The sequence below is a fragment of the Xyrauchen texanus genome, chromosome 49 (assembly GCF_025860055.1).
Source record: "Xyrauchen texanus isolate HMW12.3.18 chromosome 49, RBS_HiC_50CHRs, whole genome shotgun sequence".
NCBI classification, from domain to species: Eukaryota; Metazoa; Chordata; class Actinopteri; order Cypriniformes; family Catostomidae; genus Xyrauchen; species Xyrauchen texanus.
The window spans coordinates 3,221,461-3,236,409 of record NC_068324.1 but is presented as its reverse complement, the minus strand read 5'-3'; the positions used below and the strand labels follow the sequence as shown (position 1 = coordinate 3,236,409).

General features: G+C 37.2%; 3 protein-coding genes across 6 annotated transcripts in view; 2 read left to right on the top strand and 1 right to left on the bottom strand.

The window, feature by feature from the left end:
* LOC127640521 (myelin regulatory factor-like) overlaps positions 1-2,650 on the top strand; it is a 43,002-nt gene extending 40,352 nt beyond the window's left edge. For all 4 annotated transcript variants that reach the window (XM_052123131.1, XM_052123133.1, XM_052123132.1 and 1 more), the window contains one exon: positions 275-2,650. In XM_052123131.1, coding sequence (XP_051979091.1) covers positions 275-361 — 87 coding nt within the window. In that variant the 3' untranslated portion in view covers positions 362-2,650. The remainder of the gene's footprint in view (positions 1-274) is intronic.
* A 972-nt stretch (positions 2,651-3,622) lies between these two features.
* Positions 3,623-5,616, top strand: LOC127640581 (transmembrane protein 258-like). Its single transcript, XM_052123216.1, has 4 exons — positions 3,623-3,708; positions 4,686-4,795; positions 5,110-5,238; positions 5,454-5,616. The coding sequence occupies exons 1-3, from the start codon at positions 3,706-3,708 to the stop codon at positions 5,234-5,236; spliced, it is 240 nt and encodes a 79-aa protein (XP_051979176.1). The 5' UTR covers positions 3,623-3,705; the 3' UTR covers positions 5,237-5,238; positions 5,454-5,616.
* A 137-nt stretch (positions 5,617-5,753) lies between these two features.
* On the bottom strand, positions 5,754-12,252 carry LOC127640580 (transmembrane protein 138). Its single transcript, XM_052123215.1, has 5 exons — positions 12,117-12,252; positions 10,477-10,923; positions 8,552-8,723; positions 7,690-7,765; positions 5,754-7,332 (listed from the first exon to the last, which is right to left on the bottom strand). Exons 2-5 carry the CDS (start codon positions 10,602-10,604, stop codon positions 7,220-7,222), a joined length of 489 nt encoding a protein of 162 aa, XP_051979175.1. The 5' UTR covers positions 10,605-10,923; positions 12,117-12,252; the 3' UTR covers positions 5,754-7,219.
* Positions 12,253-14,949: the final 2,697 nt, after the last annotated feature.

Here is a 14,949-nt window from a genome sequence, read left to right as displayed (position 1 = left end):
TCCACACGCGCTAGGTCTCCGCGGTATCGCGCTCAACAAGTCACGTGATAAGATGCACGGATTGACGGTCTCAGATGCGGAGGCAACTGAGATTCCTCCTCCGCCACCCGGATTGAGTCACTACGCCACCACAAGGACGTAGAGCGCATTGGGAATGGGGCATTTCAAATTGGGGAGAACAAAATAAATAAATAATAAAAGACTAAAATAGAGAACTGTGTAAAAATGAACCATGATTGTGGTTGATTTAACTCTTTAACCTCTCCGTTCACAGAGTGAAACTGGATGTAGCAGTGAGGAATCGGATGTCGTTTCACCCCAGTTCTCCGAGTACAGTTTCCACATTCAAAGCAAATGCTAAAGAGTATCGAATTCTCCAGTGTCCGCTCCTGTCCCCCGGCCCAGATTCAAAAACTGTTTATCCGGGCGGACCGATAAAGACATCTTATCTGGGTTTGCTCTTTAAAATGCATATTTGTACAAGACGAGAGGAAAATGAGCATTTAAAAAAAATACGTTTTGGTTTTCACCACTGTAAGATCACTAAGCCTTGTTTCACTGGGATATTACAGCTTGTATTCACACATAGACACTTGATAAATGGCTTTTGATTTGTCTAGATATCATGTAAACAGGTGCCAGTGTGTGCTTGTGAAGTGGAGTTTATCATGGACATTTTTCACGCTAACTTGATGCAACTTACAGTACTTTTAGGTCAACTCTTTCAGGTCTTTGTATCAGCACGCCCACTCTTTTGATTATATGTACACTGGAAATGGCTTTAACTGCACCAACAGGCTTATTATTAATGAATGAGACAGAAATCAGGATATTTACCTCATGTTTGGTCATTTCTACTGAGTCTATCCAAAGTCGTGTGTCCACTGGAGCCAAAACGGGACAAATTGGCAACTACTATTAAGAGATACTGATGTTTCATTAACAATATAGAAAGTCAATATATAGGTAAGTTAGCCACTGTAGGAAATATATCAGGTCATCTCAAGCATTAAACAAGAAAAGGGTAAAACCATAAATAGAATTAACTACTGGATTAGATCCTCTGGATTTCTCTAACGGCAAAAACTGGAATTAATTCACACTGGAACAAACGGCAATATCACTTTTAAAGTCAAGCACTGTGGCAAAAGCACTGCATCATCGTTACCATCATTTAAAATAAATATACACACGAGGACAAACGTCGGGAACCATTTCACATTGAGTTTCGACAATGTTACGTTATTCTTTTCCTTACTCTCATTTTTAATGTCGTTTTAACCTCGGGATACTGTAGGATACTTTGCACACTTAGTAGGCCAATATAGAATACAATATATACATCAAAAGATATCTTTAGAACAATATATATGCAGTATAATCTTGTATAGTTTCATGAGCATTATTACTCTTAACTCTGACTGTAAACATGCATGTTAACGTGAAATATGGTGGAAACCGCTCTCAGTCGTTTCTCAGAGAATTTGTTAGACACATATTCAGATTTGAACTCTATTTTCATGCTCATTTCTAATCTTTTTTTGTAAATTTCTCCCTTCTTTATTATGTTGTCCTTGTAAAATTCCACGGTCTTATTATGACTCACTTTTTAGCATGTTTCTTTTTCTTGTATAAATAACAGTATGATGTCATAAACGTGTATGGAATACTTTGATTAAGTAATATGGTGAGACATAGTGGAGTTTGGGTGAGGCTGGATAATATGATAATATGTGATTATGTTTATGGTAATATGTCATATATATACACGGTGAAATAATGAACCGAAACAGGTGTTTTGAAAATGTTATGCACTAAAATTACAATTTTCCTAATATACCACTAATGGATGATACTTATAATGAGTTTTAAACAGTGTAAAAAAAAAATATGAAAACAAACTCCATTGGTTATGGTTGTCTGAAATCTAATATATGGTTGTTATTTTAATTTTTTCTTTAAACAACAATATCACACCTGAAAAAAGCAGCCCTCTTGTGGAAAACACAAGGAAGCACTTCCACGCTATGCACTGTAAATAGTTTTCTAATGTTTTCTGTGGCATCTAAAACTATCTGTAATATATAAAACATGCTCTTGTGAAAATGCAGTTTGTTTGTTTTTTTATTGTTTGTTTCTTATAACTCAATATTGTACAACTATTTCTGTTCTTTTCACTCTTCTTTTGCAAATTAGGGTTAGTTTTAATGACATATGATTTTGTTTTTACTATATTTATGATTTATTTTTGCATTATTAATCATAACACATAAAAACGAAACTTGCATTTGTTTTATTTACAACATGTTTTAAATGAGGTACAAACATTTATTGTTGATCTTTGGATGTTTTCCTGAACTGATAAAACCACCAAAGGAAACAAAACAGCAACTCAGTTGTCGGTCTTGTCGTGTTGATCTTTAAGGCTTAAAGCCCAGTGAGAACTAAAATATTAAACATTTGTAAATTGTTCATTCATTCTTGTGTTTCTCTTTCAGAACAATCTTTCTGGAAGCCTCTTTTGTATGTTGTTGCGTAATCATTTTTAGTTCAACTGCATAATTTGTCTCACTTTTTCACATGTATGTGTACTGATGCCATAATATGAATGCATGCAAGTATGATGCATAAATTAAATAAATATTTTTTTCTGGATACTAAAAGAAATTGATTTGATGTAATTATTGTAACTGATGTCTGTCTGTCTGCCTATCTATCATATTATGTAATTGTAATAATTCTTATAAATTATTTAATAATAGTTAAATTAAGATAATACAAATAACATAAATATATATGATTCATTTCCATTCATCCATCTATATATCTATCTGTCTGTCTGTCCATCCGTCCTATCTATCTATCCATATACCAATCTATCTGTCTGTCTGTCTATCTATCTGTCTGTCTATCCATCTATCTGTCTGTCTATCTATCTATCCATCTATCTGTCTGTCTATCTATCTGTCTGTCTATCCATCTATCTGTCTGTCTATCTATCTATCCATCTATCTGTCTGTCTGTCTATCTATCTGTCTATCTATCTATCTGTCTATCCATCTATCTGTCTGTCTATCTATCTATTTGTTTGTCTGTCTGTCTATCTATCCATCTATCTGTCTGTCTATCTATCTATCCATCTATCTGTCTGTCTATCTATCTATATATATATCCATTTACCAATCTATCTCACTATCTATCCATCCATCCGTCTATCTATCTGTCTGTCTATCTATCCATCTATCTGTCTATCTATCTGTCTGTCTATCTATCCATCTATCTGTCTGTCTGTCTATCTATCTGTCTATCCATCTATCTGTCTGTCTGTCTGTCTATCTATCCATCTATCTGTCTGTCTGTCTATCTATCTATCCATCTATCTATATATATATATATATATCCATTTACCAATCTATCTCACTATCTATCCATCCATCCGTCTATCTATCTGTCTGTCTATCTATCTATCTATCCGTCCGTCCGTCCGTACATCCATCCATCGGTCTGTCTGTCCGTCCGTCTATCTGTCTGTCTGTCCGTCTGTCTGTCTATCATCCGTTAGTTGAAACGTCAAGAGGACTTTTGCGTGAGAACTTTTATTTTGTCACCTGTCATCGGTCCCTCCTTTTCCGGTCATTCTGTACTTACGTGGCTGTATCTGCTGTTCTTCCGGTCGGACAGATTCTCCACTATTCCTGTCACAAGATGGTAAATTACACCTGTTTTTACATCGGTTTATTATATTTATTAGATCTCTGCATGTCGAAATAGTAATTACATTTTCAAGTAAAGTCTAGTATTTGGTTTTGCCGGCCGTGTTTTGGTACGTTGTATAAAAGCTGCACTTTGACAGCGTTAGCTCTTCGCTGCAGATGATTAGCTGATGTACAGATATTACATTTAGACAAAATGTGTCTTTACAAACTTTACCTATCTAGTTTTACAGTGTTGTCTATATTATTGTATGTTACTAAACATGCATTATGTCAGCCTCCCTGCCATTATACAGTTGAAGTCAGAAGTTTACATACACTTGGGTTGAAGTCATTGAAAAACATTTTTTAACCATTCCACATATTTAATATTAGCAAACTATAGTTTTGGCAAGTTGTTTAGGACATCTACTTTGTGCATGTGCGAAGCTCATTACCATAATGTTGGCTGCACTTGAACTTGACTCGCCGCCGAGAGACGCCGGCTGCCATAGAAAATGAATGACTTCTGGTCGATTTGACGCTCTCGACGCCTCTGGTCCGAACGCACGGTAAGCAGAAGAACACCATCCCAAACGTGAAGCATGGGGGTGGCAGCATCATGTTGTGGGGGTGCTTTGCTGCAGGAGGGACTGGTGCACTTCACAAAATAGATGACATCATAAGGAAGGATAATGATGTGGATATATTGAAGCGACATCAGCCAGGAAGTTAAAGCTCAGTCGCAAATGGGTCTTCCCAATGGACAATGACCCCAAGCATACCTCCAAAGTTTTGGCAAGGAGTCCTACAAACCTGACTCTGTTACTCTGAAACTTCTGACTTCAACTGTATATCAATATCGGCATATGTCCATATCGGTCAACTACTATTAGTGTTACTACTGATTTCCATTTGTGGTGTCAACTTGTGATGTTGGGCATTTGTTGACATGTAAATTCATGGTATTCTCTGTCTTTGTGTTTTGTGCAGGAGTTGGACGCTATGACAAGATACACCAGCCTGGTGAACCCAGTGGTGTTCCCTCATCTCACTGTAGTGCTGCTGACTATCGGCATGTTCTTCACAGCCTGGTTCTTCGTGTATCCTTCAAATGTGTTTGACAGAAAGCTTAAACCTGTGTTAACTAAGACCCTATTTACACCTGGTTTTCACCTAAGAATGGAACTACTGGATTTCGTGACAACAAGCATCACTGCATGTGCACGTTGGATCAAATGAGACTGATGTTCATACCAGGTGTAAACAGGGTCTCTCAAAGTGAAGTTTCTCAGTATGTTTGTTGGAAGAATCATATAATTACATTGTTTAATATCATTAGGCATCATTGTGGTTATATGGTTGAACATGTGTGCCTTAAAATCAGTTTAGATATGCATCCTTAACCATTTTTCAGATATGAAGTCACAGCCACAAAGTACACACGAGACGTGTACAAAGAGCTGCTCATCTCTCTGGTCGCGTCACTCTTCATGGGCTTTGGCGTTCTGTTCCTTTTATTATGGGTCGGCATTTATGTCTGAAAGTGAGTGTTTACAGTGTGAACTGGGCCAATATCTGCATCGGCACTGAAACTAATTCTGCTGTCTTCTAGTTTGATGAATTGCATTTATACTCCTTCGAGATGAAAGTCCTTTTGGTTTTAACTTATCCCAGAAAATGTACAATGCCTGCATTCTGTAGGCTGCAAATGAAACCTTTGTCTTTTGAAGCCAGTATTGATGATATCTTGTGTGTCAGGTGGTGGCAATGGAGGCGGCATGTACAGCTAAACATTCCAGGTTGATCCGAGCATGCCGGGGACGAGCACCGGAATCTGGGGTGGAGTTTGCACTGGCAAAATGGCGGGATTGTGGGTTAATGTTTCACAAATAAAATCTGTTTTGTTAGAAAATCAAAAACTGTTCTGCGTTTTTATAATTGTCTTATATTCTTAAATGCATACATTTTCCTCCTGTGAATTATAATTTGTTCTTTTTCTCTGGAATTGTTGAGTTCATATGTACTAATTATTATTATTGAAAATTAAGCAAATTTTCAACAATCAACACTATGCCACAAATGCTGTCTTTTCTGAGGATTGTAGAGTTGTTGTGAATGTTCACACTACGTTATATTTTGTATGCATTTTATGTATTGTAGATGAAAATGGTGATGCTTGGCAGAAAATTCTGCATTGGTTGCACCGATCAAAAAGTCACTTATTAATATTAGGAATTTTAAAATGGCAACTGCTCATAAGGACTTGAAGACAGCATAACTGTAGGCATTAATTGGTCTATTGAGTTCATTGCTTTGTTATTAACAGAATGGAAACATAGGCCGACCTTTCCTAAAACATCTAGTTACACACACACAATACAAGGGTTAGTTGGCTCTGTAATTGAAAACTAGAGTGTGCTATTTGTGTCCTGCAGGCTGTTTGGGGAGCGTAAAACCCCAATCCCAGTTTAATCTGAGAGATCAGAATAGAACAGTCTGTCATCGTGGAGATCCCCGCCTGTGTCCGAGCTAAAACCCTGAAATAACCTGTAACTACAAACTACTGTGAGATTGTAGTTAAAAACGAAATTACAGATATCAAAAATTCACATTTTTACAGTGAAACTGGAATTTCAACTAGTAAGAAATGTTAGATATATAATAGTCTTTCCAACAGGAGTGCATGAAAGATTGTGAAATCTTACTTGAGAAAATGCAATTACAGAATGATGGTCTTTACTGGTTGAAAATCCATGTCTGATATTAAGAATGTGTATTTCAAGGAGTAAAAATAAATGATTACAGCATTCATGTGCACTGACGCACTTTAGTGAAACTGCTGATCATTTGCTTTCCATAATGTTTACCATAATTACTTTACAATTAGGCACTTTGTTTACGCTTTGCCGACTTCCATAAAGTTTGAATAATTTATCGAGGATACACGAGGACGTGACCCTCTGTGAACACATTTACAAAGTGTTAAAAACAAATAAACGATAAAAACAACTCATGAGTACAATGATCGCTCAAAGCAAATCCAACTCAACTTCTCCAAAGGCAAAATGAAATTTACGAAATCTCTCTTGGGTACAATCAAACCCCCGTAATCCCAAAATATACAAAAAGGACATTATAGTGTACGCTACTTGTTACAAATAACTTCTAGCTTTAAACATGGTGTCGGCTATAAAAACACAATACCTGTATCATTACTGCTTGATTAGGTTTATAGACATTCGATTTTCAGTTTTCTCCAGTAGCCTTCATTTCTTGTTGATCTTAGGTATGGGATTAAATCTCCATTTGTTCTTCAGCGCCGAGGCTCCTTCCTTTGTTTGTTTGTTTTAAGGAGTCTTTGTTTTTCGCATAGCATCCATTTTATTTCTTGAATTTCCTGGTCATAATTCCATGACTAAGTAATTCATTTGAAGTTTACTGTCGTGACGGCAGTAATATCTCTAATGAACAACAGTGATTTCTCCATTTTGGCTTCAGTTTCTTTAGTTTCCCACATTCCGAGTTCACTGTCGCGCCCTAGCGAAAGCGTCGCGTAGCCATGGGGAATCTTCGTAAAGTCTGGGGTCTCCCAGGTACTCGGTTGTGCGTTTGTAGAAGTAGTAGTACAACACAGCAGCTGTGGATACACGCAAACGTCAACACCGGACTCAGCATTATTTAATTAATAAAGTGAAATGAATAGCCCATAATTGTATACAAATCTATATATTTTGCCTAAAAAAAAGCAAACAATGTTTACACTAGAGCTCCAATCTGAAAAACGTATGCTGCAATTGATCGAGCATCAAAACATTAGAAATGTCCAGTAGAAAAGATGGATAAATGTTACGTTCCATAACACTTTTTCTCTTGTTAGAAGAGAGGTTATTTCTCTTAACATGCAGAAAGGGATTGAGAGGTTCTTGACGAGATTGAGCGTGACCTCTGTGTGAAATCCAATTCAAGGTTTGGCTAACAACTCACACTGGCTTACCCAGTCTTTGGAAGACAAAGAGAACCTGCAAACCATCCGTCCACACGAAACGATTGGACTCCATCCACCTCAGGTTCTGACAGAAAAAACAGAACAGAAAAATGACTCTATTCTATTATTCTAGAACTTAAAATACTCTACGCAAGCACACGAACGCAATTCGAGACACAAAGCAAACATGCGTTGAATTTCGACGTTGCCACAAGGGGCACTATTGCAGACATTAGTGGGAACTTTCCACTTCTATGGTGAGTTTTCTCTTTCAAGTCAACTACTGTCATGGTGTGCAACAGATTCAAGAGAATAATGCTGAGAAAAATTGGTAAAGTCAGTATGTTTATAGCAACTTACCTGAACAATAACACATCCAGTTTAATGACAGACTTTTGAAGGACACTCTTATCAACCCCTTAAGTACTGAGGTTTGTTACCGCCACAGTAACGCAAGAACATACACCAAGCATGTTTAACCGGACCTCATCTGCGTATATGCATACTTGCTTAGAGCAGCTTTGGATTCTATATTAATAATTTCAAAGTTGTACATTAGTTCTATGGTATTCAATAAAGTTAATACCAAGGCCTGGATGGAACCATCAGAATTTTCTGCGCTAATTTTTAGGGAACTTTGCAGAATTCTACAGAATAGATTTAAACATGGTAAACTGTGTTGAACGCAGCTGGGACTATATTTGTAGCTGCACGCATTAGCAAATTCAGTGTCAGTATTAAAATAAAAACCGAACATGTGATGGGCAGGGAATTAGTAGAATTAGTAGAGTTCTGCAGGTGCAGATTCCATGTACTGTATGACTACTAGTAAGTTCACAACATAGAATGTGGAGGGTGTTTGTGTACACACCATGACCCAGCAGTGAAAGCAGATGCTAAGAGTCAGGTAAAGTGCTGACAGTACAAGCAGTGCTCTGAATCGCTCCAGTAACAGGGACACCAGCCCCACCTGGAACACGTATGTGTTAAACATCATGAGAAGAATGATGATCACGTTAAACAGGATGCCAATATCCTGGATTCTGCAGAGAGAGAGAGAGAGAAAAGACACTTGTGAAATCGGTCTTGCTTTCCTACCTATATAAAATCAGTTTACAAAGACATCCATGCTTCAGTTAGGGATACACCAATATTGGAATTTCGAATCCAAAACCCAATAATTGTTTTTATGTCAAGGCATATAACCAATTTGATGATCAATATTATAAGGATACATCCACACTAATAGTTTTCAGTTTTGGAAGTCATTGTTTTGCAAAGTATGTGGTAATGGGGAGCGTTTTCAAAATGCTACGTTTTTTGGTGGAGGAAAGCAGCGCTCAAATGAGAACATATCAGTGTGGATCTAAACTGTTCTGCCTGTTGTTCTTGTTTGATTGTGCGATCTAGAATTGTACTTAATCCGTAAGGCCACGTCCACACTAATACGGTTTCGTTTGAAAAAACATTCATTTCGCTATGCTATCTCTTCCACACTGGAATGGCATTTTCATCCACCCAACAGGACATTTTAGAGTGTAGACGGAGACAGACACACAACTATGTTCGGTGTGTAAATGCCCATACAGTTATGTTTTCTGTTTCTAAACATCATTGTTTTTAAAAGAATGCGGTAGCTACTAGAGAGCATTTCTGAAAATCTCCATTTTCGGAGGAGAAAATGCCATTCCAGTGTGGATGAGATGCATAAACGTAGCAAAAGGAATGTTTTATTCAAACAAAAATGTATTAGTGTGGATGTGGCCCAAGGGCCTGTTCAGGCCAAACACGCTCTTGCTCTAAAAAAGCTAGAGACAACGCAGAGCATTTAACAGAATTCAGGAGTCTCGAGAAGTGCTTTTAAGAGCACTTCTCTTCTTTTTACCTGACACTACATCTAAAAAAACACTGTGTTCCCACACTAGACCCTGAAAAAAAACGTTGGACACGGTGCAACGGTTAAAGCATCAGTCTAATGCAAATTTACATAGAAATACAATGGAAAAAAGTGCAGAGACGGACACAAAAACATGTTCGGTGTAAACGTTTCTTAATCCATGTTTTGTTTTCGGTTTCCTAATGTCATTGTTCATTACTTCCTCAGTATCATTCACAACAGAACACTTATGACACTTACGAAGCAGAGACATTATTCTTCTCACTGTATCTGCTCCAGTGAACTGTGTGTAGATCACTCAGGGGAGGAGCTATGATAATAGGGTGGAGTGCGTCACCAGTCGTGGGAGAGGCCTGTGCTAACGTGACGTCACTTTAGAGCAGAAACGAAAACCGTTCATTTTGACAAACTGTTTTGTTTAATAGAAATATAAGATAGAGGAGTGGGTGGACTTTTAACATTGTTGGGTGGTTGTGTACACACACTGACGACTCACATTTATGTACAAACATTTCCTGACAGAACAGTGATCTGATGACAAAATAAGGTGTCGCAAAGAATCGATTTCGCCACTTATCCAAAATATTTTCAGTGTTGGCCTGTAGATATTTGTTCAAATCGATATTGGCCCAAAAAGGCTATATTGGTGCATCCCTAATTACCATTGTGTATAAAATCATTTAGGGGTGTTTTTTTTAAACTATATTATACCACAATAATAGACTGATGCTGACAAAATAAATTCAAACAATGGTGTGGGAGTCTCCTCGTGCTTATCCAGAAAACTCTTAAAAATAGCAGAAAATGTGTGTAGACCTAATAATCAGACATTATGTCCATCCATACGTATTGATTATTTCATAGACATATTTGCTTGTAACAATTAGACTGAAACTCACATGAACAGCACCAGCTGGATGACCGGGACAGCCCTCAGGAGTTCACTGAAGGAGTTGACGAATAGGTCAAAGGTCAGCAGTGCTATCTGGATCAGCAACACCAGCGAGTAGTTATTAGTCTGGAGCATTTCTGCAGCGAACTGGATCTTCTCGATGGGTTAATCCAGAATAAACTAGCACACAGCAGTGCCACAGCACTCCTCCATATGAAACACTTCAAGGTCACATCGGACAGCAAGATTACATTGTAGTGATTATATGAAAAAAACAGGAAGGAAATTCTGTCTCATTTCTTACTCCACAAAAATCCTTGCATAGACTGTTTGATCCAGGGATAAAAAGATGAGTAAACCTGAAGATCTTCATTTGAATATGAAGTGTTCTTTTGAGAGGGCAGAATTCCTCATTAGAGCATTTCATATATTGAAATATTCAGCCATGTTTCACCTGTAGGGAAGACAGTTTAAAATCAATTGGTATATTGTCTGCCTGTCTATCCACTCATCCATCCATCCATCCATCATCTTTTTCTCTATCTATTCATCCATCCATCCATCTGTCTATCCATCCATCTAGGGCAATAATCGACGACTATTCAACAATTAACATTTTGTCTTAAAATGTTTTATTGTTGACGTTGTCAATAACATTGACTAATTCTTTCAGCCCTACATCCATCTATAATATTGAATTTTCACTCTATCAATCCATCCATCACTTTATCCATTCATCCATCATCCACACATCCATCTCTTTATCCATCCATCTATAATATTGAATGTTCACTCTATCCATCCATCATCCACACATCCATCTCTTTATCTATCCATCCATCCATCTATAATATTGTATGTTCACTCTGTCCATTCATCTCTCCATCCATCCATCCATCTATAATATTGAATGTTCACTTTATCCATTCATCTATCTATCTATCTCATCCATCCATCCATCCATCACATCCATCCATTCATAATATTGAATGTTCACTCCATCCATCAATCCATAATCTTGAAAGTTCACAATCCATTAATCCATCCATCCATCCATCAATCAATACATTTATCTATCTCATCCATCCATTTATTTATCTATCCATCCATCCATCCATCAATAATACTGAATGTTCACTCAATCCATCCATCCATCCATCCATCTAACATCTCATCCATCTATTTCATCCATCCATAATATTGAATGTTCACTCTATCTATCTATCATATCTATATATATATATATATATATATATATATATATATATATATATATATATATATATATATATATATATATATCATCAATCTATGAACACATTAGCAAAGCAGTGACTTTGGATAGACTGATCATAACATAACAAGTAAAATTAAATTAAATGTGACTGTTGGTTCTTGTGCAAGTTAAAACGTCTATAATTCTTTGAATAAAGACAGCTGGATAATACTTTTTCTATCTAGGTCTACAATAAGATGTGAAAAGCATAACAGTTTTAAACTTGAAAAGAGTTTTAAATCTGAAATTCATTTAAAAAAAAAAAAATTCAAGACATATATTTTGTGAGCTACATGAGATTTAACCAGCTAACTAGCTAGCTGCTAATCAAACGCCTTTCTTAATACAGCATCTTTGTTGACGCTTCTTACCCGTATAAGAATGAAACGTGTTTGTCCCTGAAGTCTAAATCACAAAATCATCTCGATTTCCCGTGATTTTAACGGACTATTTATGATTGAGGTAATCGCACAAGCTACAGAGCACGAGCGCTGCCGCGTCTCCCATGGCAACGGCGCGAGCACACGCTTACCGTAATGAATGAAATATAGTCGAGAAGACGTCACATATTATAATAATAATAAGAAGAATAATAATAAGAAGAATAATATTATTTATAACAATACACTTTGTGGCCAAAGGTACTAAAAAATACAGACATGCAGCCTGTCAATCAACTCGCTAACGCGCATGCGCATTAGCTATACAAGCAGGGAAAGATTCGCGTTTTAGCGTAATAGAGGTACAGAAGCATAATTTATGATACCAGTATTCTCAGATTTTATTGCTTATTTGAATTATGTTTTTTCGTCGTAATCTTGACCAAACGTTTTGGAAATGTCGGTCTTTCCCCATTCAAGTAGATAGGAGCTGCACAGTCATGACTGGAAATAACCTCCCGGGAGCGTTCCAAATATGGCCAACAGTGGACTGACTTGCTATAGAGACTTTGGTTTAACACCTGCACGTGCAGTTTTTAAAACAAAGTAGTATCAAAACACTACAAGCAAACAGCAAATAGTACCGTTGCATTTACATACTTTGTATTTTACTATGCTTACGGTAATCTGAGGACTTTGTCTCTCTACTGCCACCTGGTGGATGAAACAGGTAATGTTCGACTAACTTTATGACAACACTGTCTGCTTCAGGTGACACGCTGAACACCTGAGGAGGAACGTGTCACTGGTTTAGTGAGTATCTTTTCCTTCTTTCATTTATTAGATTGTTTGCTCGATTTACTTACATTTACATCAGTCACTCAAGTTTTTAAGGCCGTCCATTATTGTTTTTTTTTATTTTTAGGTGACATTTTAAAAAAAAATTGTGAGATTCGCCTAAAATAAGACTTAGTTGCCTGGTTAATTACTTGTAATTTTCCAGTTACATTGATCATTTCATGACCCTGAAACAGGGTAGCTTACCTCATTACCTCTTGATTTATGTATTTTTTTAATCAGAGGTTTCCTCTGTATTTCATCTGAAATGAACAGTTAAATGACATGTGTTTTGTCTCTGAGTGACGTAGCAAGAACAAAATGGAGAGAATGTAAAGATTTAATATAGAGAAGAGATAAAGCTGAACAAATATCAATCATTGTGACATTGAACAATAAACATATTTATTCCTTTGAGTCCTCATTCTGAATTATCTTCATACACAAAGCAAAGTGCCGTCACTGTAACTTATTTTACTTAGAATCATTATTAATATCATTCATCACAACATTATTTTGTAATATCATTATTATTTGAGAATTCCAAATTGATATAAAGTAAGTATTATAATAACGCTAAAAGTCTCTCTTGAATCCCATTAACTGTTACTCGGATGGCTAGTTGAAAAGCCCTTTACAGAGGAAGGAATCCATACCTTGAACTATCCATTACTAGGGAAAATCCACTAAAAGGTGGGCAACTGAACCTTATACGATACAGGTTTGTCTTTAAAATTATAGTTTAAATTAGCTGTATTAAAATGATCTTTTTTTTCCTTATTTATATTAAAGGTAACTGATGAAAACCTCACAAGATGAGCCAGAAGACTCGGTGGTGCTTCTATGTTCTTGTAGGTTTTTTGACTTTATTGTTTTACACTCTCTCTCTCTGTCGCTCTCTCTCTCTCTCTCTCTCTCTCGCTGTCTCTCTGTCTCTGTCTCTCTCTCTCTCACGGTCTCTCGCTGTCTCTCTCTCTCTGTCTCTGTCTCTCTCTCTGTCTCTGTCTCTCTCTGTCTCTGTCTCTCTCTCTCTCACGGTCTCTCGCTGTCTCTCTGTCTCTCTCACTGTCTCTCGCTCTCTCTGTCTCTCTCCCTCGCTCGCTCTCTCTCTCTCTCTCTCTCTCTGTCTTAGATGCAAATGATGCACCTTAGACATTTGCATGAGAAAGATGACACACTTTCTGTAGATTCACTTTCAAACACAACAACTGATGTTCTGCTCATTAATTCAAGATCATTAATATATCTTAAGCAGCTTCTGGCTTCCCGGGAGTCTTGTTTGTTATTGGAAAAGCTCTCTGGAAAAACGTTCTATCTCGTATAGAGTGTGGTGTACGATCCACAGCTGTTTAAGGTGGTGTTTTTGGGGAATTCCGGAGTGGGAAAGTGTTCCTTCATCCATTCGTACCGCAGCGGTCAGTTCCCCAACAATATGAGTCCAACTGTACCCCGAGTCTGACTTAACCTTACCGCCTTTTCTATGCTAATGAGTCATGTGATGTTTCAACCCGATCTAATGAAAATTCATACATGATTGACGAGTTGGCTCTTACGTATGATTTCGGACAAGTTCGTTCATATAAATGTATAAGTAATATATAATTACGATTTCATCACGTGCACATGCCCGGATGTCTAATGCGGAAGTAAACTCTGTTCAACACTTTTATCTCATGATCTCAATGTTTTTATCCTTTATGTCTTTATTAAAGCATTCAACTCACATAAGTAAGCTGCCGCCTTCACTGTAGTTTCTCTAGTTGCTTCATACGGAAAGGGCCCTCCAACATTGACATCAAGTGTTTAAAATGGGTACTGCAGTCCAAATATTGGAGAGAGTCGTCTCCCCCGCCCCCTCCTCCTCAGACTCGAAGCTCATGCGGGTTGCCAGGTTGAGGACACGCAACAGGAATGAGTATACTGACAGTGGCAAGCGACGAGCCTTACACTGTAAGTTGGTCAGCTAATGTATACATTTGCAATGTTT